General features: G+C 43.6%; 2 protein-coding genes across 4 annotated transcripts in view; both read left to right on the top strand.

Annotated features, from left to right (window-relative positions):
• Positions 1 to 27,355, top strand: part of APIP (APAF1 interacting protein) — a 94,591-nt gene that overhangs the window by 7,101 nt on the left and 60,135 nt on the right. Inside the window, exons 3-7 of one of the 3 annotated variants that reach the window (XR_014711977.1) lie at positions 9,965 to 10,013; positions 13,009 to 13,126; positions 14,629 to 14,764; positions 22,424 to 22,591; positions 25,628 to 25,717. Coding sequence is in view for 2 of the 3 variants with exons in the window: in XM_084630475.1 (XP_084486601.1) it covers positions 9,965 to 10,013; positions 13,009 to 13,126; positions 14,629 to 14,764; positions 22,424 to 22,591; positions 23,330 to 23,429 (571 nt within the window). In the remaining variant the exon portion in view is untranslated. Of the gene's footprint in view, positions 1 to 9,964; positions 10,014 to 13,008; positions 13,127 to 14,628; positions 14,765 to 22,423; positions 22,592 to 23,329; positions 27,104 to 27,355 lie in introns of those variants that run through there. The other 2 variants (XM_084630476.1, XM_084630475.1) reach the window with 2 other exon arrangements.
• On the top strand, positions 15,574 to 18,094 carry LOC311522588 (uncharacterized protein; the record flags this gene model as incomplete). The annotated part of the gene is made up of 2 exons (XM_084632062.1): positions 15,574 to 16,643; positions 17,517 to 18,094. The coding sequence occupies exons 1-2, from the start codon at positions 16,112 to 16,114 to the stop codon at positions 18,092 to 18,094; spliced, it is 1,110 nt and encodes a 369-aa protein (XP_084488188.1). The 5' UTR covers positions 15,574 to 16,111.

The following is a 27,355-nucleotide window of genomic DNA, read 5'->3' as shown; positions in this document are numbered from 1 at the left end:
GGGAACCATGGCCAATGGGAGCTGCCGCGGCAGTGCCTGGGGGCAGAGGCAGCAAGTGGAGCTAGGAGCTGAGGGAGAGGAGCCCCCCACCCAGGTAAGCAGCGGCCCCAAGCCCTGAGCCCCCACACACCCAAACTCCTGATGCTGCAGGGCAGGAGGGCCCCAAGACTGCCGCAGCAGCAGCTAGTGCAACTGACCCAGGGGCTGCCCAAGCTGCTCAGGTGGCTCCTGGGCCAGCCACACAAGGCTGCTGCAGAAGTCACAGAAAGTCTTCCATGACCTCTGTCATAAATATAAAGGGAAGGGTAAACCCCTTTGAAATCCCTCCTGGCCAGGGGAAAGCTCCTCTCACCTGTAAAGGGTTAAGAAGCTAAAGATAACCTCGCTGGCACCTGACCAAAATGACCAATGAGGAGACAAGATACTTTCAAAAGCTGGGAGGAGGGAGAGAAACAAAGGGTCAGTGTCTGTCTGTAGTCGTCTTGGCCGGGGACAGAACAGGAATGGAGTCTTAGAACTTTTAGTAAGTAATCTAGCTAGGTATGTGTTAGATTATGATTTCTTTAAATGGCTGAGAAAAGAATTGTGCTGAATAGAATAACTATTTCTGTCTGTGTATCTTTTTTGTAACTTAAGGTTTTGCCTAGAGGGGTTCTCTATGTTTTTGAATCTAATTACCCTGTAAGATATCTACCATCCTGATTTTACAGGGGGGATTTCTTTATTTCTATTTACTTCTATTTTTTTATTAAAAGTCTTCTTGTAAAACACTGAATGCTTTTTCATTGTTCTCAGATCCAAGGGTTTGGGTCTGTGGTCACCTATGCAAATTGGTGAGGCTTTTTATCCAACATTTCCCAGGAAAGGGGGAGTGCAAGTGTTGGGAGGATTGTTCATTGTTCTTAAGATCCAAGGGTCTGGGTCTGTAGTCACCTAGGCAAATTGGTGAGGCTTTTTACCAAACCTTGTCCAGGAAGTGGGGTGCAAGGTTTTGGGAAGTCCAGAAGGCAGCTTTGAAACTGAAAGCAGCTTGGTTTCTCTCTGCTTTGTGGCCAAGCAGAGACAAAAGGGGATTATCTTGTGAATTGCAGGTTTTCTTGCCTGGAGGCAGGGTACTTAACTCCTGCAGGGAAATTCACAGTCTTCCAACCCAGAGGTTTTTTTTTTTCTTTTCTTCCTAAAAGTAAATAGGGGGTGTGTGCTCTACCCATTTGCCTGGAGACAAAAGTGGCAGGGTTTTTTTTAGGATTTTGATTTTTTTTGTTTTACAAGGAGCACAGGTTTGAAAAGAAATTTTTTTCTTTGGGCTGGGTAAGCAGTTTTCCGAGTAGTTGGAGGTTTTTTGCTTTAATTTGGGCCCAGAGCAGAGACAAGGGAATTGTCTTTTTCTGTAGGCGGACAATCACTATCAGAGAATAGGTACTCTATTCCAGCACAGCAAAAGTTTACAGCCAAGTTTTGTTTGTTTATTTCTAAACCTCGGGTGTAAAGTTAGTTAAAAACAGAGAGGTTAGAATGGCCAAATCCTCAGCTCGACTACAGCTGGAATTAGCCAAATTTCAGGCTGAGGAAAAACAAAGGGAACATGAAAGACAGATAGAACTCATGCGGCTGAAGGAGGAGGAGAAGGAAAAAGAGAGGAAGCATGTGGAGGAGATGGAGAGGATAAAGGCCCAGCAGAATATACCAACAAACCCTAGCAATCCTTCTCCAGGTACCACTTCCCATCCCAGAAGGTTCCCCACCTACAAGGCAGGTGATGATACTGAGGCCTTCTTAGAAAACTTCGAAAGGGCCTGCCTTGGGTACAACATCTCTACTGACCAATACATGGTAGAGCTGAGGCCGCAGCTCAGTGGACCCTTAGCTGAGGTGGCAGCTGAAATGCCTAAAGAACACATGAACAAGTATGAACTGTTTAAATCCAAGGCGAGAGTCAGAATGGGGATAACACCCGAGCAGTCTCGTCGGAGGTTCAGAGCCCTAAGGTGGAAACCAGACATGTCATTTACCCGACATGCCTACCACATTGTAAAACATTGGGATGCCTGGATATCAGGAGCAAGTGTTGAATCTCCAGTAAATTTGCCCTTCCTAATGCAAATGGAACAATTCTTAGAGGGTGTTCCTGAGGAAATAGAAAGATACATCCTAGATGGGAAACCCAAAACTGTAATTGAGGCAGGAGAGATTGGAGCCAGATGGGTGGAGGTGGCAGAGAAGAAGAAAACTGGTCGCAGTTGGAGCGGAGACCAGAAGGGACCACCCCAGACCACACCCTATTACCGGGGGCCGCCCAAAGCCCCACCTACCTCCCAAAGAACCCTCCAGACCCCTTATCGTCCCACCACCCCGTTCTCCAGCAACCCTCCTCGCCCCAGTGACCCGTCAGCTGGACGATGTTTTAAGTGTAACGAGCTGGGGCATGTAAAGGCCAACTGCCCCAAGAACCCCAACAGATTACAGTTCATTGCACCGGAATCACACCAGAGGTCCACAGGCCCAGATACCTCCCAGATACCCTTGGAGCGGAGGGAAACTGTGAGTGTGGGTGGGAAGAAGGTCACCGCGTGGAGGGACACCGGAGCACAAGTGTCAGCTATCCATGCTTCCTTAGTGGACCCCAATTTAATCAACCCAGAGATCCAAGTGACGATTCAACCCTTCAAGTCCAACTCTTTCAATTTGCCTACAGCCAAGTTGCCTGTCCAGTACAAAGGCTGGTCAGGAATGTGGACTTTTGCAGTCTATGATGATTATCCCATCCCCATGCTGTTGGGGGAAGACTTGGCCAATCATGTGAAGCAGGCCAAGAGGGTGGGAATGGTCACCCGCAACCAGGCTAAACAAGCCGTGAGGCCTAGCTCTGTTCCGGAAACTTCTATCAGGACCCAGTCAGAGGTGATGGACCTGGACCCCAGGCCAATGTCTGCAACAGCAGTAGTGGATCCAGTCCCAGAGACCCAGACGGAACCAGTCCCAGAACCGGAACCAGCCGAACAACCAACACCAGACCCCGTGTCAGCACTGAATCCAGTACTTGCAACCTCAACACCAGAGGGACCCACCGAACCTGAACTGGCAGCAGCCGATAACCCTACACAAGAGGCTCAGCCGGAGCCTGAATCCCAACATAGTGCACCAGCGGAGAGCGGTTCACAGTCAACAGAAACAGCTCCATCCCCTATATCGCTTCCAGAGGGACCAAGCCTAGGTCCACAATCCCATGAGGAACTGATGTCTCCAGCATCAAGGGAACAGTTCCAGACCGAACAGGAAGCAGATGAAAGCCTCCAGAGAGCTTGGACGGCGGCACGGAGCAACCCACCGCCTCTCAGCTCTTCTAATCGATCCAGGTTTGTTGTAGAAAGAGGACTTTTATACAAGGAAACTCTTTCTGGGGGACACCAGGAAGACTGGCATCCTCAGAGACAGTTGGTAGTTCCAACTAAATACCGGGCCAAGCTCTTGAGCTTAGCCCATGATCACCCTAGTGGCCATGCTGGGGTGAACAGGACCAAAGACCGTTTGGGGGGGTCATTCCACTGGGAGGGAATGGGCAAGGATGTTTCTACCTATGTCCAGTCTTGTGAGGTGTGCCAAAGAGTGGGAAAACCCCAAGACCAGGTCAAAGCTCCTCTCCAGCCACTCCCCATCATTGAAGTTCCATTTCAGCGAGTAGCTGTGGATATTCTGGGTCCTTTTCCGAAAAAGACACCCAGAGGAAAGCAGTACATACTGACTTTCATGGATTTTGCCACCCGATGGCCGGAAGCAGTAGCTCTAAGCAACACCAGGGCTAAAAGTGTGTGCCAGGCACTAGCAGACATTTTTGCCAGGGTAGGTTGGCCCTCCGACATCCTCACAGATGCAGGGACTAATTTCCTGGCAGGAACTATGAAAAACCTTTGGGAAGCTCATGGGGTAAATCACTTGGTTGCCACTCCTTACCATCATCAAACAAATGGCATGGTGGAGAAGTTTAATGGAACTTTGGGGGCCATGATACGTAAATTCGTAAATGAGCACTCCAATGATTGGGACCTAGTATTGCAGCAGTTGCTCTTTGCCTACAGAGCTGTACCACATCCCAGTTTAGGGTTTTCCCCATTTGAACTTGTATATGGCCGTGAGGTTAAGGGGCCATTGCAGTTGGTGAAGCAGCAATGGGAGGGATTTACACCTTCTCCAGGAACTAACATTCTGGACTTTGTAACCAACCTACAAAACACCCTCCGAACCTCTTTAGCCCTTGCTAGAGAAAACTTACAGGATGCTCAAAAAGAGCAAAAAGCCTGGTATGATAAACATGCCAGAGAGCGTTCCTTCGAAGTAGGAGACCAGGTCATGGTCTTAAAGGCGCTCCAGGCCCATAAAATGGAGGCATCGTGGGAAGGGCCATTCGTGGTCCAGGAGCGCCTGGGAACTGTTAATTATCTCATAGCATTCCCCACCTCCAACCGAAAGCCTAAGGTGTATCATATTAATTCTCTAAAGCCCTTTTATTCCAGAGAATTAAAGGTTTGTCAGTTTACAGCCCAGGGAGGAGACGACGCTGAGTGGCCTGAAGGTGTCTACTACGAAGGGAAATGTGCTGGTGGTGTGGAAGAGGTGAACCTCTCCATGACCCTTGGGCGTATGCAGCGACAGCAGATCCAGGAGCTGTGCACTAGCTACGCGCCAACGTTCTCAGCCACCCCAGGACTGACTGAACGGGCATACCACTCCATTGACACAGGTAATGCTCACCCAATTAGGGTCCAACCTTACCGGGTGTCTCCTCAAGCTAAAACTGCTATAGAACGGGAGATCCAGGATATGCTACAGATGGGTGTAATCCGCCCCTCTGAAAGTGCATGGGCATCTCCAGTGGTTCTAGTTCCCAAACCAGATGGGGAAATACGTTTTTGCGTGGACTACCGTAAGCTAAATGCTGTAACTCGCCCAGACAACTATCCCATGCCACGCACAGATGAACTATTAGAGAAACTGGGAAGGGCCCAGTTCATCTCTACCTTGGACTTAACCAAGGGGTACTGGCAGGTACCGCTAGATGAATCTGCCAAGGAAAGGTCAGCCTTCATCACACATCTCGGGCTGTATGAATTTAATGTACTCCCTTTCGGGCTGCGAAATGCACCCGCCACTTTCCAAAGACTTGTAGATGGTCTCCTAGCGGGATTAGGAGAATATGCAGTCGCCTACCTTGACGATGTGGCCATATTTTCGGATTCCTGGGCAGACCACCTGGAACATCTACAAAAAGTCCTTGAGCGCATAAGGGAGGCAGGACTAACTGTTAAGGCTAAGAAGTGTCAAATAGGCCTAAACAGAGTGACTTACCTTGGACACCAGGTGGGTCAAGGAACTATCAGCCCCCTACAGGCCAAAGTGGATGCTATCCAAAAGTGGCCTGTCCCAAAGTCAAAGAAACAGGTTCAATCCTTCTTAGGCTTGGCCGGTTATTACAGACGATTTGTACCGCACTACAGCCAAATCGCTGCCCCACTGACAGACCTAACCAAAAAGAAACAGCCAAATGCTGTTCAGTGGACCGGAAAGTGTCAGAAGGCCTTTAACAAGCTTAAAGCGACACTCATGTCTGACCCTGTACTAAGGGCCCCAGACTTTGACAAACCGTTCCTAGTAACCACAGATGCATCCGAGCGTGGTGTGGGAGCAGTTTTAATGCAGAAAGGACCTGATCAAGAATTCCACCCTGTAGTGTTTCTCAGCAAAAAACTGTCTGAGAGGGAAAGCAACTGGTCAGTCACTGAAAAAGAATGTTATGCCATTGTCTACGCTCTGGAAAAGCTACGCCCATATGTTTGGGGACGGCGTTTCCACCTGCAAACCGACCATGCTGCACTAAAGTGGCTTCACACTGTCAAAGAAACTAACAAAAAACTTCTTCGGTGGAGTTTAGCTCTCCAAGATTTTGATTTCGACATCCAACACATCTCAGGAGCTTCTAACAAAGTGGCTGATGCACTCTCCCGTGAAAGTTTCCCAGAATCAACTGGTTAAAATCGTCCTTGAGATGTGGAAAATATTGTTAGTCTTTATGTACTTGGTAGTATATTTAGAGATGCATGTGTCTTATTAACTCTGTTTTCCTAGAGCTCCAGGAAGAAATCCCAGCCAGTGTTTCACCCTAGCTGAGATTTGGGGGGCGTGTCATAAATATAAAGGGAAGGGTAAACCCCTTTGAAATCCCTCCTGGCCAGGGGAAAGCTCCTCTCACCTGTAAAGGGTTAAGAAGCTAAAGATAACCTCGCTGGCACCTGACCAAAATGACCAATGAGGAGACAAGATACTTTCAAAAGCTGGGAGGAGGGAGAGAAACAAAGGGTCAGTGTCTGTCTGTAGTCGTCTTGGCCGGGGACAGAACAGGAATGGAGTCTTAGAACTTTTAGTAAGTAATCTAGCTAGGTATGTGTTAGATTATGATTTCTTTAAATGGCTGAGAAAAGAATTGTGCTGAATAGAATAACTATTTCTGTCTGTGTATCTTTTTTGTAACTTAAGGTTTTGCCTAGAGGGGTTCTCTATGTTTTTGAATCTAATTACCCTGTAAGATATCTACCATCCTGATTTTACAGGGGGGATTTCTTTATTTCTATTTACTTCTATTTTTTTATTAAAAGTCTTCTTGTAAAACACTGAATGCTTTTTCATTGTTCTCAGATCCAAGGGTTTGGGTCTGTGGTCACCTATGCAAATTGGTGAGGCTTTTTATCCAACATTTCCCAGGAAAGGGGGAGTGCAAGTGTTGGGAGGATTGTTCATTGTTCTTAAGATCCAAGGGTCTGGGTCTGTAGTCACCTAGGCAAATTGGTGAGGCTTTTTACCAAACCTTGTCCAGGAAGTGGGGTGCAAGGTTTTGGGAAGTATTTTGGGGGGAAGGACGCGTCCAAACAGCTCTTCCCCAGTAACCAGTATTAGTTTGGTGGTGGTAGCGGCCTGTCCAAGGGGTAATATTTGTTACCTTGGGGAAGTTTTGACCTAAGCTGGTAAAGATAAGCTTAGGAGGTTTTTCATGCAGGTCCCCACATCTGTACCCTAGAGTTCAGAGTGGGGGAGGAACCTTGACAACCTCCATGACAAACACGGAGCCTTAGTCATAATTACACCACAGATGCACCGTTAGTGCAAGATAAATGTGATCTGAAGTCACAAAGTAGTGAAACACTGAGACTTGTCAGTACCCCTCGCCTCACCACGTGCATGCAACTATGTTGCTTTTCAAGCATCTTATCTGAAGTAGAGGACATTGATTTTAAAAGTGTGAGGTTAAGCAGCTCAAAAGACTGCTATATCCTCTGAAGTTTTTTACAGGGTGGAATGGTGTATTAGTCTGAGCACAGTTAGAGCCATTTAGAACTGTCCTTAGTTCTAATGTGTGTGCTGACATTGACTACCTTTGTTGCCTTGGACAGGTCACTTAACCTCTCTGCCTCATTTTCTGTTTGAGACAAGGGGGGTGAGGTAATACCTTTTATTGGACCAGTTTCTGTTGGTGAGAGAAACAAGTTTTCATCATCATTACTCACTGGTGGAATCTCATGAATGATTTAGAATAATTGCACTAGTTCGGATGTAGGGTACTGAATTGGAAAATTGTTCTATGACTCTTGATCAACTGTCCTACATTTCAAATACTATATTCTATTGTCAGCTCTTCATTAAACATTTAATTTTAAAACAAGTCATTTTTCTTTTAGAAAGGAGGGACGTCTCTTTGTTTCAGTAGCAATCAAATAGTAATCAATTGCTTAACATACTACTTTCGTAGTGTGATAGACCCAGGCCAGTTGGGTACAGCAGAGTAGTCGAAGGCAGATATACTGGCCACTGGATAAGCAGTTTTCTGTTCCCTGACTGACCAGAGAAGGGGCTGCTCCAGGCTAGGGTGGACACGTGACTCCAATTAGCCTGCAAAGAGTTAATTGAAGTCAGTAGGCTAATGAGAACACCTGACTCCAATTAACCTGCAAAGAGTCAGGTGAGGCTGTTAAGCTAATGTGAACACTTGACTCTAATTACAGCCCCTCTGATACTATAAAAGGGCTCACTCCAGTCAGGCCAGGGGAGTGGAAGTGCAGCTGAAGGGCTGGGTAATGAAGATACCCTCAAGCCACTAGAAAGGGAGCCCTATGGTAAGGGTGAAGAAGGTGTTGAGAGAGAGAAGCGGGAGAGCTGTGGGGAAGCAGCCCAGGGAAATGTAGCAACTGTGGCAGTAAAAGGTCAGCTGCTGCCATTAGGGTCCCTGGGCTGGAACCGGGAGTAGAGGTCGGGCCCCCCCGAACTTGACACTACAGAAACACCTCCTAAGAGGGGAAGACAGGCCCCTGTCAGGACAGGAGGCTAAACTGTTCTGGAACAAGCCCATAGGGACAACAGAGACTATGGGAGTTCTCTCACCAATCTCCTTGCTGGCTTATGATGAAAATGGCTCAGTAGGCTGTGACCCTTGCCTCTAGAGGGAGAAGGGCTACATAGAGGGTCACAGTGAGCCTCTGAGGCTAGCGTAATCCGCCAGGAAGCACGGGACCCACTGAGACAAGGTCGGAGCTCTGCCAGATTAGTTATCTTGCTCATAGAATGGCACCAAGTATCAATGATTAAATTCATTAGTATTAATACATTCGTACTGCAAATAGTTAATCCATTAAAACCACATTTTTTTGTATCTCAGATATCATGTGTTTTGTCAAGATAAGTATACTATCTTGAAGGTTATATCTTATTCAAAGGACTCTGTCTTGTCCATAAATATGAACTCCATGTTTTCCTTAGGAAACTAACAGAGTCTTTGTGCTGAAATTTCTGGAAATTTATCTGTAGATTTACTAATTGTTCACTAGGTGTCTCTATAGATTTTAAAATAAGACCTTTGAAGATGAATAGTGATTACAAATATTATCCTTTTTATTGCCTTTACTGAAAATATTTCACACCCTATTTTTAAATAATTTTAATTTATGTAAAGATGTTGAAATTCTTCATTCACATAAGGCTTGCAAGCTTTAGGTATTTCCACTTGAACATAAATTGTTCAGTTTATTGAATTGTTCAATGTTTTCTTCTGTGTGAATTAAATACTGTATATTTATTCATACATTAAAACATATATAATACAATTTAATGGTTACCACATAGATAAGTGTATTTCCCAGTAACTAAAGGTGATTACATACTCTAATAGCTAATTGATATTAAGCTATAAATGATAGGTTTGGCCCTGTTTTTTCTTGCATCACTCAGTGTCTACTTGCAAATTCCCTTCTGTTTCCTTCAGTTCCAACTAATGTGGGGTGTGGTTTTTTTTTCTCTTCGGTGATACAAATATACTCAGTTAAATCTGTAGGCAGTTTGAAAGAACTATTTACGTCTTGGATATTCTCAGAGCTTCCAACTGTTCTAGTAAGATCAGTGTTGTATATTGAAAACCATCTGTATGTGAATGTGTGGGAGGACAAGTGTGGTTGCATAATCATGTGCTGTGTAAGTTAATTCTTTATCAATAAAGGGTAGAGTACTAAAATGGCGCTAGCAAATTATATATACTTCAAATTCTATATCTTATACATCAGTGGTTCTCAAAGCCGGTCCACCGCTTGTTCAGGGAAAGCCCCCGGCGGGCCAGACCGGACCAGTTTGTTTACCTGCCTCGTCCGCAGTTTCGGCTGATCGTGGCTCCCACTGGCCGCGGTTCGCCACTCCAGGCCAATGGGGGCTGCGGGAAGGGCGGCCAGCTCATCCTTTGGACCGCGCCGCTTCCCGCAGCCCCATTGGCCTGGAGCTGTGAACCGCGGCCAGTGGGAGCCGCGATTGGCCGAACCTGCAGACGCGGCAGGTAAACAAACCTGTCCTACCCACCAGGGGCTTTCCCTGAACAAGCGGCGGACCGGCTTTGAGAACCACTGTTATACATGGAGCTAAATTCTATATGCTTTCCTAGAGATGAAATCTACATTGCGCCATCAGGAGTCCAAAAGGAAAGAATTCAGGTATGTAAAACTTTGTTTTTTTACCTCAGAACTCATCCCTGAAAAGTAACAAAATTACTTTTAGTGAGCTATTTATTCTGAGTGTTCTTTCAAAGCAGTTTGGGTTTTTTTCTTGTTATGAAGTCTGAAACACCTTATTATTACTGACTACCTTCTTGAGACCACTGATGATTTCTCCTAGTATTCTGTGATCTCAGACAGCAATTCAGTACTTCTTCAGTGACGTAAGTAGGTTACTCCTTTTGAGTTTTCTTGTCCTTAAATTAGTACTGACCATGATATCTGAAATCTACTTCAGCCCCAGATTTGTTCTGCAACAACCCAACATTCAGCTAGTTTGCTACAGTTTTAGTTAATAATGTATACATGCAATTGGGTAACTGTGTGTTAAAGCTTCTGTTCTAAATATTTTTATTAGGTCTGTCGATTAATCTCAGTCAATTTACGTGATTAACTCAAAAAAATGAATAGCAATTAAAAAAATTAATCACTATTAATCGCAATTTTAATTGCACTGTTATCAATAGAATACCAATTGAAATGTATTAAATATTTATATATATATTGTATTCTGTGTTGTAACTGAAATCAGTGTATATTATTTTTTATTACAAATATTTGCACTGTAAAAATTATAACCAAAGAAATAGTATTTTTCAGTTCACCTCATACAAGTACCATAGTGCAATTTCTTTCTCGTGACAGTGCAACTTACAAATGTAGATTTTTTTTTTTTTTTTTTTTTGTTACATAACTGCACTCAAAAACAAAACAATGTAAAACTTCAGAGCTTACAGGGCCACTCAGTCCTACTTCTTGTTCAGCCATTCACTAAGACAAACAAGTTTGTTTACATTTACAGGGGATAATGCTGCCCTCTTCTTATTTACAATGTCACCAGAAAGTGAAAACAGGCATTTGTGTGGCACTTTTGTAGCAGCCATTGCAAGCTATTTACGTGCCAGATATACTAAATATTCGTATGTCTCTTCATGCTTTGGCTACCATTCCAGAGGGCATGCTTCCATGCTGATGATGCTCATTTAAAAAAAATAATTTGTTAGTTAAATTTGTGACCGAACTCCTTGAGGGAGAATTGTATGTCCCCGGCTCTGTTTTACCTGCATCCTGCCATATATTTCATGTTGTAGCTGTCACAGATGATGACCCAGCACATGTTGTTCATTTTAAGAACACTTTCACTACAGATTTCACAAAACGCAAAGAAGGTACCAATGTGAGATTTCTAAAGATAAATACAGCACTTGACCCAAGGTTTAAGAATCAGAAGTGCCTTCCAAAATCTGACAGGGATGAGGTGTGGAGCATGCTTTCAGAAGTCTTAAAAGAGCAACACTCCGATGCGTAAACTAAAGAACCCAAACCACCAAAAAAGAAAATCAACCTTCTGCTGGTGGCATCTGACTCGGATAATGAAAACGAACATGCGTAGGTCCGTACTGATTTGGATTGTTATTGAGCAGAACCCGTCATCAGCATGGATGCATGTCCCCTGGAATGGTGATTGAATCATGAAGGGACATATGAATCTGTAGTGCATCTGGCATGTAAATATCTTGCAACACTGGCTACAACAGTTCCATGAGAACGCCAGTTCTCACTTTCAGGTGACGTGCACAAGAAGCAGGCAGCATTATCTCCTGCAAATGTAAACAAACTTGTTTGTCTGAGCGATTGGCTGAACAAAAAGTGAGTGGACTTGCAGGCTCTAGAACTGAACATTGTTTTATTTTTGAATGCAGGTGGTGGTGTTTTTTTAACATAATTCTAAATTTGTAATATATTTCATGATAAAGAGATTGCACTACAGTTCTTGTATTAGGTGAATTGAAAAATACTATTTCTTTTGGGATTTTTTATAGTGAAAATACTTGTAATCAAAAATAAATATACAGTGAGCACTGTACACTTCGTATTCTGTGTTGTAATTGAAATCAATACATTTGGAAATGTAGAAACCATCCAAAAATATTTAAATAAATGGTATTCTCTTATTGTTTAACAGTGCGATTAATCGCAATTCATTTTGTTAATCATGCAATTAATTTTTTTAATGTCTTGACAGCCCTAATTTTTATTTGTTTGTATGTAAATATTTCTTTCTCTAGGGCTGCTCTGTAGGCAGGTAGGATTTCCCCAGATCAAGATGACCGTAGCCCAGTGGTGGGCAACCTGCAGTCCATGGGCCGCATGCGGCCCATCAGGGTAATCTGATTGCAGGCCGTGAGACGTTTTACTGACAACCATCCGCAGGCATGTCCGTCCCCGTCCCCCCCCCCCCCCCCCCCAGCTCCCAGTGGCCGCGGTTCGCCGTTCCCAGCCAATGGGAGCTGCAGGAAGCAGCAGGCCGCAGGGATGTGCTTGCTGCCGCTTCCCGCAGCTCCCATTGGCTGGGAACGGCGAACTATGGCCACTGAGAGCTGCGAGGGGCTGTGCTTGCGGATGGTCAATGTCAGCAAAATGTCTTGCAGCCCACAATCAGATTACCCTGATGGGCCGCCGGTTGCCCACCACTGCCTTAGTCTATCTCAGTTCCTCTCCCTTAAGGATAAAAACAGAAGTACTGCTGGAGACGAATAGTAAATACTGCCAGCTGATTTATGATACTAGGGACTCCTCCGAAACAGAAACAATGTGGAGTAGGAATCACTGCTCCACATCTCCATCGGAGATAATACAATGAAGGATGATAGGAATCCTCTCACTGATTGACACTTGGGTTTCCATATGGTGATCATTAAATGTATTTGCAGAAGAAAAGATGGGGGAAGATACATTCTGGCATGATGCATAATTGATTTTAAATAAAAAAGCTTTGGGCTTAATCTCATGGAGAAACAGTTTATTAATGCAAAAATACAGTTTATGTAAAGCTGCCAAAAGCAAGCCTGTTTTCTACTTATCTCCCCAGAAGAAAAGTAAATCTATTTTGGGGAAGAGTGTCACAGTTTAAGTAGTTCTACCTCTCTCACAGCCCGAAGATATGTTTGTTTGTGACATAGAAGAACGGGACATCAGCGGCCCTCCACCACACAAGCAACTAAAGAAAAGCCAATGCACGCCTCTCTTTATGAATGCTTACACCATGAGAGGTATGCAATAAATGCATTTTATTCAGACAATAATATAAATCAGTTCATGACAATATAAATCAGTTCATGAAATGGAAACTCCTAAGTCATAAGTGTAGCATCTCTGGAATTTAATATTGCCTTAATTGGAAAATACCGTAGTAGCTAAATTTATAGTCTTATGACCTTGCAGTAGTTTCATACCAATAGATTTTAGGCCATATTACAATCTTTTGCAATTGTAAAGGTTACCAAATTGCTAGTTACAATGGTGTAAGAAATGTAACACTATTCAGATTCCAAATTATTGACAGAACATGTATTTACTTTACAATTATAAATATTCTGAAAAGCAAAACTTTTTTCCTTTTTCTCCAATTACACTTCAGGCCAAGTCATGAGTTTAGGATTCTATTTCTCTTGCATCTGTTGATATCAGAAACGCCAGAAATAGTACAGAGAGTGCAACTCTCACAATTGTTTGCTACATTAAGTGGAAGCAGCATCCCCCATATCAGTTCTTTGAGAGAAACAAACCCACATGGGATCTAGTAACGGGCATGACATTTCATGCATGACTGCAGTAAACTTGGATTAAAGGCCCTGTTTGTCTACTGCTTCTATCCAATTCATCCTAATAGGGGAAAAAAGGCAAAACAACACCTTTATCTAATGTCTCTGGTCCCATTTAGAAATATATTTTAAAAATATTTTTAAATGTATATTAATCTAACACTTCTGCACTTTCTACACATTTTTATCAGTTTAATTTTATGGAATTTGATTTTAACAGTAGCTGAAGGTTTTATGCAATTGTACAAGATTTGTGTCTTTTGTCCTCCTCCCCGCCCCCCCCCTTCAAAAAAAAAATGATTTTGGGAGTCTATTCTTGTTTTCCGGTAAAGGAAACTTGCACATGGGGAGCCTTTGCATATCCAAAGGAGAACTTGCAATTTTCAACAACATTGCAGGTTTATACCTTGTGATTCCTGTGCTTGACCTTTCCACCACACCACAGTATAAAAATAAAATGATTGAAAGTGATGTCAGGGAACCAGTTTATAGTCTCCAGAGAGAAATAGCTGTACATCAAAGAAACTCTCCTTCTCTTCAGAGTTCTTTGAATCTTCTTTGTACTCTTCTGCCACAAATACGTCAAATTTTTAATTCGTTAGAACCTCAGCGCTCTTTGGTGATGTAATTAAAATGTTTTAGTCATCTCAACAGATGGAAATGTAAACTAGGTGCATGAGGGAGAAGGTTTGCCTGGAATTTGCACTAAAACTAGCTACTGACACCCTAAAGATAACTCTCACTGTTCTTTGTAGATTAGAGAGGACTTCTTATTAACATACCTTTTGGTTGCTCGAAAGAACTGACTATTTTCCTTGTCTAGTCCATTAGCAAGGATGTTCAGCTGAAGTGTTGAAACTCATTTTCACATGTCAGTTTATCTTAATGGAAGATAGGGAGTCACATTTCAAGATGAAATACAGAGGTATCCCTTTTTCTTCTCCTCCTAGGAGCTGGAGCTGTGATCCACACTCATTCAAAAGCTGCTGTCATGGCTACCCTTCTCTATCCAGGAAGTGAGTTTAGAATTACCCATCAGGAAATGATAAAAGGGATCAAGAAATGCACTTCAGGAGGGTATTACAGGTAGATTCCCATTTACAAGACTAATCCAGTGTACAATGTTTCTGCTAAATGTCATCTTCAAAAATGTCAGTGTCTTTCATGGTGTCAGCATTCAAGTGAGCAATATTTGTAATTAAGTCAGTGGAATATTCACTAAGGGGCTTATTTGAATAAAACTTACCATGCATGTCTTGGACCAAAGCTCAAATCCAGTTTGAGGAACGTTAAACTGCCTAGGGAAGAATGTTTTCCAGTGTTATGAATTTCCCTTACATTTCAATATGCTGCTTTTATTGCGAATTTGAGTGATTCTGTGTACTAATGAAAGGTGAAAGGCTGCCATTTTTTAATACTGATGCTAGATATAGTGAAAAGATAGCAGCCCCAGCTTCCAACATGCTGTCTCAGGGGTGACCCTAACCTGATGAAAAGAAAACACCCTATGGTTAGGGATAAAAAGTAACAAGATCTCTGTAACAGCTCAGTCACTGACTTCTCCAGAGAAGGTGCTGAATTATTCTAGATTTTATGTGGTGGCTTTTTGTGGGACTCTTTCCCACAAAGCATTGAGTTGAGATGAGCACACTCATTTCAAATAGTGTGTGACAACAAGATGAGAAATTATGGGATGTTAAAGATATACACCTCTGCACTTTCTTGGTGTTAATTTTGTAACTAACATTTTCCCCAAAAACTTTTAGGAAGGTAGAAATGCATTGAAGTTTGGATTTGACACAAGGGTGTGTTCTCTGCACATAAAGATGGCAACTTCACGAAAACTTTTTGCTATACATTAAAAATACAAATACTAATGCAGACAAAGGCACCTGATAGCACTGGATTATTATCTTGAATTTTGTATAAAAATCTTTTTTTTTTTTATTCAATTTTCAGGGGCTCTTTCTGGGTATTGTTTTCTGGTGATTGTTCAGGTAAATATTAAGGATAGGATTTTCAAAATATTTATCATGGGCTCTCACTGAAGTCAGCAGAAGTTTTACCTTTGACCGAGCCCTGGTCTACACTGCTGGGTTCAGTCAAATTTAGCCATGATAGGTCGATTTTAAAATGAATGCATCTACACCACCAACCCTGTCCCGTCAGTCTAAAGGGCTCTTAAAATCGACTTCTGTACTCCTCCCCGGCGAGGGGAGTAGCGCTAAAATCGACCTTGCTGGGTCGAATTTGGGGTAGTGCAGACGCAATTCGACAGTATTGGCCTCCGGGAGCTATCCCAGAGTGCTCTAACTGCTCTGGACAGCACTTTGAACTCCGATGCACTAGCCAGGTACCCAGGAAAAGCCCCGGGAACTTTTGAATTTCATTTCCTGTTTGGTCGGCATAGCACACTCAGCAGCACAGGTGACCATGCAGTCTCCCCAGAATTGCAAACAAGCTCCAGCGTGGACCAAAAGGGAGACACTGGATCTGATTGCTGAATGGGGAGAAGAATCTGTGCAGGCCGAACTCCGATCAAAAAGAAGAAATGCTAATATATATGCCAAAATCACAAAGGGCATGGTGGAGAGAGGCTACAACAGGGACACACAGCCATGCCGCATGAAAGTTAAGGAGCTCAGGCAAGCCTACCAAAAGACAAAGGAGGCAAACGATTGCTCAGGGTCAGAGCCCCATACATGCCGCTTCTTTGATCAGCTGCATGGCATTCTAGGGGGGGACCTTACCACTACCCCACCACTGTCCACGGACACCTGCAAGGGGGGAGTCTCACGCAACAGGGAGGAGGATTTTGTGGATGAGGAAGAGGAGGAGGAAGAGAATGCGCAGCAGGCAGGTGGTGAATCCATTCTCCCTGGCAGCCAGTACCTTTTCATCACCCTGGAGCCATTACCCTCCCAAGGCGGGATCCCCGACCCTGAAGGCGGAGGAGGCAGCTCTGGTGAGTGCACATTTGAAACTAAACACTATTGCTTTTAAACCCTGTACTGTAATGTTTGATTTGCCCTGAAGAATTGGGATGCATTCGCGGCCAGTACAGCTACTGGAAAAGTCTGTTAATGTGTCTGGGGATGGAGCGGGAATCCTCCAGGGACATCTCCATGAAGCTCTCATGGAGGTACTCTGAAAGCCTTTGCAGAAGGTTTCTGGGGAGTGCTGCCTTATTTCATCCTCCACGGTAGGACACTTTACCACGCCAAGCCAGTGTCTTGAATCATTGCAACACAAAGCATGGCAGCGAATGGTCCTGGGTTTTGATCGCATTCAAGCAACATTCAGTCTTTATCCTTCTGGGTTAACCTCAGGAGAGTGATATCATTCATGGTCACCTGGTTGAAGTAGGGGAATTTTTGTAAGGAAACATTAAAAGGACCCCGTTCATGCTGGGTTGTTTGCACTTGGCTAAAAGGGATCATCCCAGAGAGTAGCCATGTGATGGGCTGGGGGGAGGTGTGTGCTGCACATCCACCTGAAAACCACAGCCCCTCCTTTTAAATGTGAAACCAAACCAGCAGTGCTTGCTATGGGAAAGGATGGTGCTGCAGTTTGAAACCATTCCCACATGTTATGAAGACATAAGAAGCCAACCCCACGTACCAAAAGGCTTACCATGGCTTCCTGGAAACCAGATTCTGTTGCCCAGCCATTTGTGATATGTCACCATACCAGCAGGCGCTCAATATAAAAGGCAAAATGCGACCTTGTACCTAAAGCACATGTGCTGTCTGCTGTGGATTGCGTGATTCACTGTGAAAGACTCTCCCTTTTGTTCTCAGAAATGTATCATCTTAAATTTTACTCTCCCTTTTTCCAGGTGCCAATGTTTCTATGCTCCCCCTATCATCTCCATCCCTGAGGTTATCGCAGATTAGAAGGCAAAAAAAACGCACTCGCGATGACATGTTTTCCAAGCTCATGCAGTCCTGCCGCACTGATAGGGCACAGCTTAATGCATGGAGGCATTCAGTGGCAGAGGCCAGGAAAGGACTAAGTGAGCACGAAGAACAGAGGCAGATGGTGAAGCTAATGAGGGAGCAAACGGACATGATGAAGCGTCCGTTGGAGCTGCAGGAAAGCCAACGAGCACAGACCCCACTGCATCCATTGTATAATGGCCTGCCCTCCTCCAAGTTCCATATCCTCCTCACCCAGATGTCCAAGAACGCACAGGGGGGAGACTCCAGGCACCCAGCCACTCCACTCCAAGGATGGCCCAAGCAACAGAAGGCTGTTGTTCAAACAGTTATGATTTGTAGTGTGGCTGCAATAAGCAATGTGGCCTTGTCCTTCCCTCCTCCCACACCCCACCCCACCCGGGCTCCCTTGTCAGTTATTTCACTTTTTTTTTTTTTTAAATTAATAAAGGAAGAATGCATGGTTTCAAAACAATAGTTACTTTATTTCCTTTGCCAGCTGTGATCGAAGAGGGGAGAGTGGTTGGCTTACAGGGAATTAAAATCAACAAAGGGGGCAGGTTTGCAGCAAGGAGCAGCACACACAACTGTCACACCGTAACCTGGCCAGTCATGAAACTGGTTTTCAAAGCCTCTCTGATGCGCAGCGTGCCTAGCTGTGCTCTTCTAATTGCCCTGGTGTCTGGCTGCTCAAAATCGGTTGCCAGGCGATTTGCCTAAACCTCCCACCCCGCCATAAACGTCTCCCCATTACTCTCACAGATATTATGGAGCAAGCAGCAAAAGCAATGGGAATGTTGGTTGCACTGAGGTCTAACCTAGTCAGCAAACAGCACCAGCAAGCTTTTAAATGTCCAAAAGCACATTCTACCACCTTTCTGCACTTGCTCAGCCTATAGTTGAACTGCTTACTACTGTCCAGGCTACCTGCGTATGGCTTCATGAGCCATGGAAGCAAGGGGTAGGCTGGGTCCCCAAGGATAACTATTGGCATTTCAACATCCCCAATTGTAATTTTCTGGTCTGGGAAGTAAGTCCCTTCTTGCAACTGCTCGAACAGCCCGGAGTTCCTAAAGATGCAAGGGTCATGCACCTTTCCTAGCCATCCCACATTGATGTCGGTGAAACATCCCTTGTGATCCACCAGTTTTTGCAGCACCATTGAGAAGTATCCCTTGTGGTTTATGTATTGGTTGGCAAGGAGGTCCAGTGCCAAGATAGGGATATGTGTTCAGTCTATCACCCCACCACAGTTGGGGAACCCCATTGCAGCAAAGCCATCCACTAAGACCTGCACATTTCCCAGAGTCACTCCCTTCATAGCAGAACATCAGTGATTGCACTGGCTACTTGGATCACAGCAGTCCCCATGGTAGACTTGCCCACTCCAAATTGATTCCCGACTCACCGGTAGCAGTCAGGCACTGCAAGCTTCCACAGGGCTATCGCCACTCGCTTCTGAACTGTCAGGGCAGCTCTCATCTTGGTATTCCTGCACTTCAGCGTGGGGGAAAGCAACTCACAAAGTTCAAGGAAAGTGGCCTTACACATGCGAAAGTTTTGCAGCCACTGTGAATCATCCCATACCTGTGGTCCCACCAGTCTGTGCTTATTTGCCAGGCCCAGAATTGGCATTCCACTGTATCAACCAGCCCCACTGCCGCCATGATGTCCCAGTTGGCACAGCTCGTGCTTTCAGGAATGTCTTTCTCCGTGTCCTCATCACAATCGTCCTCGTGCTGGTGTCTCTTAGCCCGGTTCTGCACATACTCCAGGATAATGCGTGAGGTGTTTACAATGCTCACTACATAGAATCATAGAATATCAGGGTTGGAAGGGACCTCAGGAGGTCATCTAGTCCAACCCCCTGCTCAAAAGCAGGACCAATCCCCAATTAAATCATCCCACCCAGGGCTTTGTCAAGCCTGACCTTAAAAACTTCTAAGGAAGGAGATTCCACCACCTCCCTAGGCAACGCATTTCAGTGTTTCACCACCCTCCTAGTGAAAAAGTTTTTCCTAATATCCAACCTAAACCTCCCCCACTGCAACTTGAGACCATTACTCCTTGTCCTGTCCTCTTCTACCACTGAGACTAGTCTAGAACCATCCTCTCTGGAACCACCTCTCAGGTAGTTGAAAGCAGCTATCAAATCCCCCCTCATTCTTCTCTTCTGCAGACTAAACAATCCCAGTTCCCTCAGCCTCTCCTCATAAGTCATGTGTTCCAGACCCCTAATCATTTTTGTTGCCCTTCGCTGGACTCTCTCCAATTTATCCACATCCTTCTTGTAGTGTGGGGCCCAAAACTGGACACAGTACTCCAGATGAGGCCTCACCAATGTCAAATAGAGAGGGGCGATCACGTCCCTCGATCTGCTGGCTATGCCCCTACTTATACATCCCAAAATGCCATTGGCCTTCTTGGCAACAAGGGCACACTGCTGACTCATATCCAGCTTCTCGTCCACTGTCACCCCTATGTCCTTTTCCGCAGAACTGCTGCCTAACCATTCGGTCCCTAGTCTGTAGCTGTGCATTGGGTTCTTCTGTCCTAAGTGCAGGACCCTGCACTTATCCTTATTGAACCTCATCAGATTTCTTTTGGCCCAATCCTCCAATTTGTCTAGGTCCCTCTGTATCCTATCCCTGCCTTCCAGCGTATCTACCACTCCTCCCAGTTTAGTATCATCCGCAAATTTGCTGAGAGTGCAATCCACACCATCCTCCAGATCATTTGTGAAGATATTGAACAAAACCGGCCCCAGGACCGGCCCCTGGGGCACTCCACTTGACACCGGCTGCCAACTAGACATGGAGCCATTGATCACTACCCGTTGAGCCCGACAATCTAGCCAACTTTCTACCCACCTTATAGTGCATTCATCCAGCCCGTACTTCTTTAACTTGCTGACAAGAATACTGTGGGAGACCGTGTATTAACAGCAGCAGTAACAGTAGTAACAGCAGCGGTGAGCTGAGCGGGCTCCATGCTTGCCATTGTATGGCGTCTTGTAACCCAAGAAAAAAAGCGTGAAACGATTGTCTGCTGTTGCTTTGAGGGGGGGAGGGGCGACTGACGACATGAACCCAAAACCACTCTCGACAATAGTTTTTGCCCCATCGGGCATTGGGAGCTTAACCCAGAATTCCAGTGGGCAGCGGAGACTGTGGGAACTGTGGGATAGCTACCTACAGTGCACTGCTCCTTAAGTCGATGCTAGCCACTGATAAACAGTTTTGAAAATCCCCAACCCTCAGTTATCCCAGAACATCTTTAAAAAAGAGTAGCATGAGCCTGGTCTCTCTCTCTTTTTCTCTCAATAATAAATTAATACTTAGTACATGCATACCATCTAAAAATCTCAAGGTGTTTTGTAGACCTTAATTCTCACATACAACCTTGTGAAGCTGGTAAGTGGTTTTATAGAAGAAGGCACAGAGAAGTGTTGTGACTTGTCTAAATTCACTCAGATGGTGGCAGAGCTGGGACTAGAACTTAGGACATGTTGCTCCCTGTTGTCTGTTCTCACTCCTAGCCAACACTTCAGCGCTTGTTTTAATTTCCACGCTGTATGTGAGTAGTAGGTGAGCTCACAAACATTACTACATTTGTTTCATTCATTAGACTGTAGAGTGCTTTGGGATGCCTTCCGCATAAAAGACTCTGTATAGAACCAGATTTTCTCTCTTTCTGTGAATAAACACATCTAATACTAGATTTACTACTTTCAGCATTGCTTCTTATCTATAATGTGACTCCATCTTTTTTGAAGATGTTCTCCCACCAACTACTTAAAAAATACCTGTATGATCTTGATGGTGAATCTGAATTTGATCTAGAGATTTAGTATATCTATTTAAACAAGTTTCTGCAAATATTAATTAAGGTTCAAACAATGCCAAATATCCTGGTCTCTCTTTGCTACACACTATTCTGCAAGTTCCACTGAACAGCATGCAGCATCTTACCTATAGTGCAGTGGTTCTCAAACTATTGTTGCAGATTGCACGTATCCCACTGAGGACTCTGTCACAACAGAGAAACATCTTTAATTATTCAAGCACTGACACTTACTTCTACCTTTATCCTTGATCAGGACTCTGTCAGGGTTTCCAAAGTCTTTTTTAGACCAACCAAATTCAGACATTTTAATCCTAAGTGACTGCTTCATATCTTTCTTTATTAAGTGTTTTTTAAATAAATTCAGCCATGATCAAGTTAGTAGATGTTGCCAATATTAGAGGGATAACCAGTGCAGAAGAGGACAGACCAAAACTGCTAAGTGACTCATATTGATGCAAGCAGTAAGGGCAGGCAATGAAAGGATATTTAGTGCTGAGAAAAGTAAATTCCTAAATCCAAGGAGAGACAATAAACAGCGGATACAAAATAATGATAGGTAAGCAAGCCGTTACACGAAGTGCATTAAAGTATTTTTATTTTCTTTTGTCCTGAATACAGTTCAAGTATTCCCAGGGTAGTGTAACCCAGCACAATAGCTTTCATAGGGAAGATGTTGGATCAGGTTTGGGACCGGAAGTGTCCTTGAGAGGATGTATAGCATAGCATTGTTCACAAGATGAAAGAGTTTGAGAATCACTGTTAAAGATGTTACCAAATCCTCTGCAAATAATGAAGGGAGAACCTCCTTGATTGGGGAAAGCTTAGGACGATGGCTCTTAGATGTGGGAAAGAACTGATATCATCCATGCCATGTAAGAGCAGGAACAGCGTAGTCTCGTGATAGAAAACACTTCAGAACGCATTGGTTTTTAATTGCAATACTACCTTATTTTCTGTTTAGATATGATGATAAGTTAGTGGTCCCCATCGTTGAGAACACACCAGAGGAGAAGGATCTCAAGGAACGAATGGCACATGCAATGAATGAATACCCAGACTCTTGTGCTGTATTGGTCAGACGTCATGGAGTTTACGTATGGGGAGAAACATGGGAAAAAGCCAAAACAATGTGAGTGCAATTTAAAGAAGGTCATATCTGTTGCCATAGTAGCCCTGAAATATTAATGGAGGTAGAATCACTGCATATACATCCCAGCCACAGTTGATACTTCACTCTCTTGGCTCACACCACCAGTGACAATTGGCCCAGTCTACAGGGTTCTTGACAACTTCTTTTCATGTGGGAAAACAGAATCTGTGATCTTTCCTCTGACAATCTGCATATAAAGAATCTGATTGATTTTGGTGGAGTTTATATAGGCCGTTGGAGAGGAAACTTAGATTTGTTTCCTCATGGCTATGGAGCAGCCATTGACATCTGGAAGAGCCATCATTGCCCAGTTTGCCAACCTGTGGGAACAGATAGTCCGGATTCCCACATACACATCAGCTTCTGGGGAAGATCTCCAAGTTCCTTACATGGGCCCCTTGCAGTATCCTCCTCAACAGCCTCAGCCTACAGCCACACATGATGGACTGTTTAACGAGAATCCATCCCACCTGCCAGCGGAGAGCTGTGCAGCACAAACCCTGGGCACCACAGAGGCCTTGCTAATCCTCCCCCACCAGAGACTTCACCGTGGAGGTGGAGTGACTATTGCAATAAAGTGATAGCGGGAGTGTGCTGCCTGACTACTGTGCTATCAATGGTCAGTGTATAGAAGAAAAATGTTCGCTTTTTAAACATATGCAGCTTCCTAAGGATGCGTCCCAACTCCACATTTCTCCTGTTCTCTTTTTACTGAAGGTGCGAATGTTATGATTACCTGTTCGATATCGCAGTACAGATGAAGCAGCATGGACTAAATCCTGCAAAACATCCAGCTGAAGAAAACGGGATTGTATAAACTACTAACAACACAGTTCTATACCCCCACCCACCCAAAATTGCAGTGCAGAAAGTGGAAATGTATTTGTCAACCTTCAAGCATTTATAATTGAATGCCCTTCTACTGCATCTAGTAGAGCATGCTTTATGTCTTTATGTCAAAAGGTGAATTATAGCTAAAGTGTTTAATAACAGCAAGTGGAGGAAATGTAGCCCCCAATCCTGCAAGCTGACCTGTGCAGGCAGACCCCTATGCCCAGGTACACACCTTGACTGCAGGATCAGGGTCATGCATAGCAATCCTTCTTTCGGGCTTGGTTTTTTTTCCTTCAGGAGCAATTGTTGAATGCCATTTGATTAATTTCAGTGTGCATGGTGTGTCACTTGTGTACCTTGGACAGAAAAACTACAGTGGATTTGGCTCCCTGTTGCCAAAGAATCACTGCTTAATAATAGCTGAAACTGTCTTAGTTAATCTGATAAAATTAAATTTCTCATAAAAATTATCATTTTTGTATCTGTTTAAATATATAAACACATTAAATCAGTAATTGAATGTTTTAAGCAGAACAAAGGAATTCAGAGCAGAAACCTTAACTCCACCTCAGCGTGCCTGACTTTCATACAGCAGCATATAATACACGTAGGCTAACTGTACAGTCAATTGTGCCTCCCATCTCTCTCTCTCTCTCTCTCAGGAACAGGGCCTGCAGCAGAGCTAGTTTGGAGGGGCCAGCTCTTAAGCCAGCAGCAGCTTACTGGCTGTTCAACGCTCATTCCCACCATTGTGCCTGCTCCTGTGTTACCTTGTTCCTGCTGCTCTTGCCTTGCACCCAGCCTTGTCTTTGTCTTACCCTTGGCTTGAACCTGCTTGCCTGCTACCCTGTTTGCTGCAGTTCTTGAGCTCTGGCTTGACCTTAGGCTCCGGCTTCTGACTGCTGACTCCTAGCTTGACTGTCAGCTCTGGTATTTAGCTCCTGACCTCCAGCTTGACCCATGGCTCTGGCTTCTTACTACTGACTCTGGCTTGACCTCTGGCTACGATATCCAGTTCCTGCCCTCTGGCTTGATCCTTAGCTCTGGTATCTAGCTCCTGACCTCCAGCATGACCCTTGGCTCCAGCTTCTGACTACTGACTCCAGCTTTGACCCTAACCTTAGTTCCCGACATCTATTCTGATCCCCAGGTCTAACGCTCACTCTGACTACTAGGCTAGATTGCCCTTGATAGTCACATGACACTATTGTGCAGTGTAAATAACCTTGAGTGAGTATCTGCTCCTCTGACTCTCCTAATCCCTAGAAAACAACACCACCACCCATACTCACCTTGCTGGACAATGCCCATTTAGGTGACCTGGATTTATATGTATATACTCAGAATAATATCTGTATTGAGATGAGAAGAGTTAGTTAAACTTAAAGTCAGAGATTGAGGGACCAAGTAAGCCAGACACAAAGACAGTCTTGGATAAACCCACTTCTATATTTTTATGCAGCATCCAGCATCAATATTTAGGTAGTTTGTAATTTTTCTAGAATCAGTGGTTTTATTAAAATCAATATAGCACTGTATTTAATTGAAAGAGAAAAATGTCCAAAATAGTATCTGAGCAAAAACTGATTATAGCACTTAAGGTATGTCTACACTGCAGACACCTGTGGTTGGCCCATGCCAGCTAATTCTGACTCATGGGGCTGTTTAATTGCAGTGTAGACTTCAGGGCTAGGGCTGCAGCCCAAGCTCTGGGACCCTCCCACCTTGCTGGGTCCTAGAGCCCAGGCTCCAGCCCGAGCACAGAAGTCTACACTGCAATTGTGCAATGTAGTTGTAGCCGTGTTGGTCCCAGGATGCTAGTGAGATGAGGCAGGTGAGGTAATATCTTTTATTAGAGCAGCTTCTGTTTGTGTGAGAAAGACAAGCTGTTGAGCCACACAGAGCTCTTCTTCGGGTTTGGGAAAGATACTCCCAGCATCACAGCAAAATGCAAGGTGGAACAGATAAGCAGTTAGCACATATTGTAAAGAACCGACCCAAAGATGCCTGTTCCTGAAAATCAGAGCAAGCTTCAAAGATTCCAGAGCCTAAATTTGAACAAAACCCTTTCTAATCGAATTAGTGGTTTCACATATTAGTATTAAGATCCCTTTGACTATTTATTCTACTTTAATAACTTGTTTAGAATATCTTTGCCTTTGTCCTGCTTCTCCCATCCAGGTTTGGGTGTTCCTAATCCACTACGCAACTCTCAGATTCTCCTGCACATGACCCAAGCCAGAGGGGGGCGCTATTCCACTCATTTGACAGGTGGGATTCTACTAGTTATTTTTGACTATGAGATGGTTTGGAAGAAAAGGAGGGAGAGGTTTTTTTTAGATCGCTGTGGATGAATATCTTCCAAAAATCACTTTGATTTTCTCACTTCAATTGTAAGTTTCTGAAATGCTCCACCTGCCAATGAAAAAACAAATTAAATACTTTTTTTTTTGCTCTTACAGCTTTCTGTTTATAACCTCACAATCATATAATTTTATTATTATTATTTTGTAGGGTGGTGGGTTTGGTGTGGAAAACCTTAAGTGGAGGTTTATGACAAATACACACTGATATAATCTTTTACTATAATTTAACTTTTTTATTTTCTTCTGCAACTTCTCTCTGTATTGAAATGATTTTTATTTATTAATTATTATTGCCATCATATTGCCTGCACTTTCTCTCAAAAAAGAGGGTTTTGGTTTGGTCAGACTTGGACATCTGTTTTTGAAGGTCAATAAAAAGGGTAATGAAGATGTAGAGATGATGTGGGCAACAGTTCAGTCTCTATTTTCGGTTAAGTATATACTGGAAAAAGATACTAGGCACCATATTCGATGAAGGATTAATATATTTTAATTGTGATGTCTCTTTTATATTGCTGTGAGATATTGCATTTTTTCTAGCTCTGCTTCTAAATATTTAGCTGTGTGCTGGACTGTGGTTCATAATTTCTGCAGGACTAATGACCCATGGTGGTTCTGTTGATAGTTGTCTAGTCACTCAAGTTGAAAATTTCAGTGTCAGCTGACAGAATCTATACCACTGGGCTGGATACTTTTTTTTAAAAATTGCGGAATTCAAAAATTAGATATAAAGCCTGAAGCACCAGTTGAACTACTAATTTGTTCCTGAGTGTTTTGTTAATGTTGTTTTTTAATCAAGCCTATAACTGATGGCCTTGGAATCCTCTGCTAACTTAGGTTCTCTTCTGAACGAAGAAAAAGCTAACAATTCTATAGCTTGCCCTTGGGAATGAATTACTACAAGACTGATATTCTGTCTTAATTTTTCCTTCACAAAGGAATTCACTTTCAATAAGATCTTGTTAAAGACCATTAGAATTTTAAAACATCTTGATAAATGTCTTTATGGCCATAATTAACCATGGTAAAATTTCATCAAATGTCATGATTCAGGATATAAACAATGCCATGAGGGTCAAAAAGTACGTTATTCACTGAAATACAGTATTCCATAATAGTGCATTTTAATATCTTCTTCCACCATATTGGGGAATGGCCAGTGTTGGAAGCAAGGTATCAGTTTGGATGGGCTAATGGTCTGATCAGATTGAGTAATTATGTCTCTATGGATACCTCTGTAAATCAAGAGCTACAGTATATAGCAATAAATTTTACTTTGTTCTATGAAAAAGATGAGCTGACTCCTTTATTATATTGATTATGTATGCCATAATGTCGACAGTCAGATTTGCCTTTTAGGGTAAGGAGAAATTATCTCCTTTTTTGTCTCTCTTGTGACCTTATGCAATTGTTCTCCCAGGTCTGCTTAGAAATAAATTGTGGTGTGCTGAACTTATCCAACAAATATGATGTTCTGTCTTGATCAAGCTTTGCATTGGACTTTGTAATGTGACTAAAGGTCTGCAAATAGGCATTTTTAGTT

Source organism: Lepidochelys olivacea (assembly GCF_965140295.1).
Source record: "Lepidochelys olivacea isolate rLepOli2 genome assembly, chromosome: 6".
NCBI lineage: Eukaryota > Metazoa > Chordata > Testudines > Cheloniidae > Lepidochelys > Lepidochelys olivacea.
This window is presented reverse-complemented; position numbering and strand designations above follow the sequence as displayed.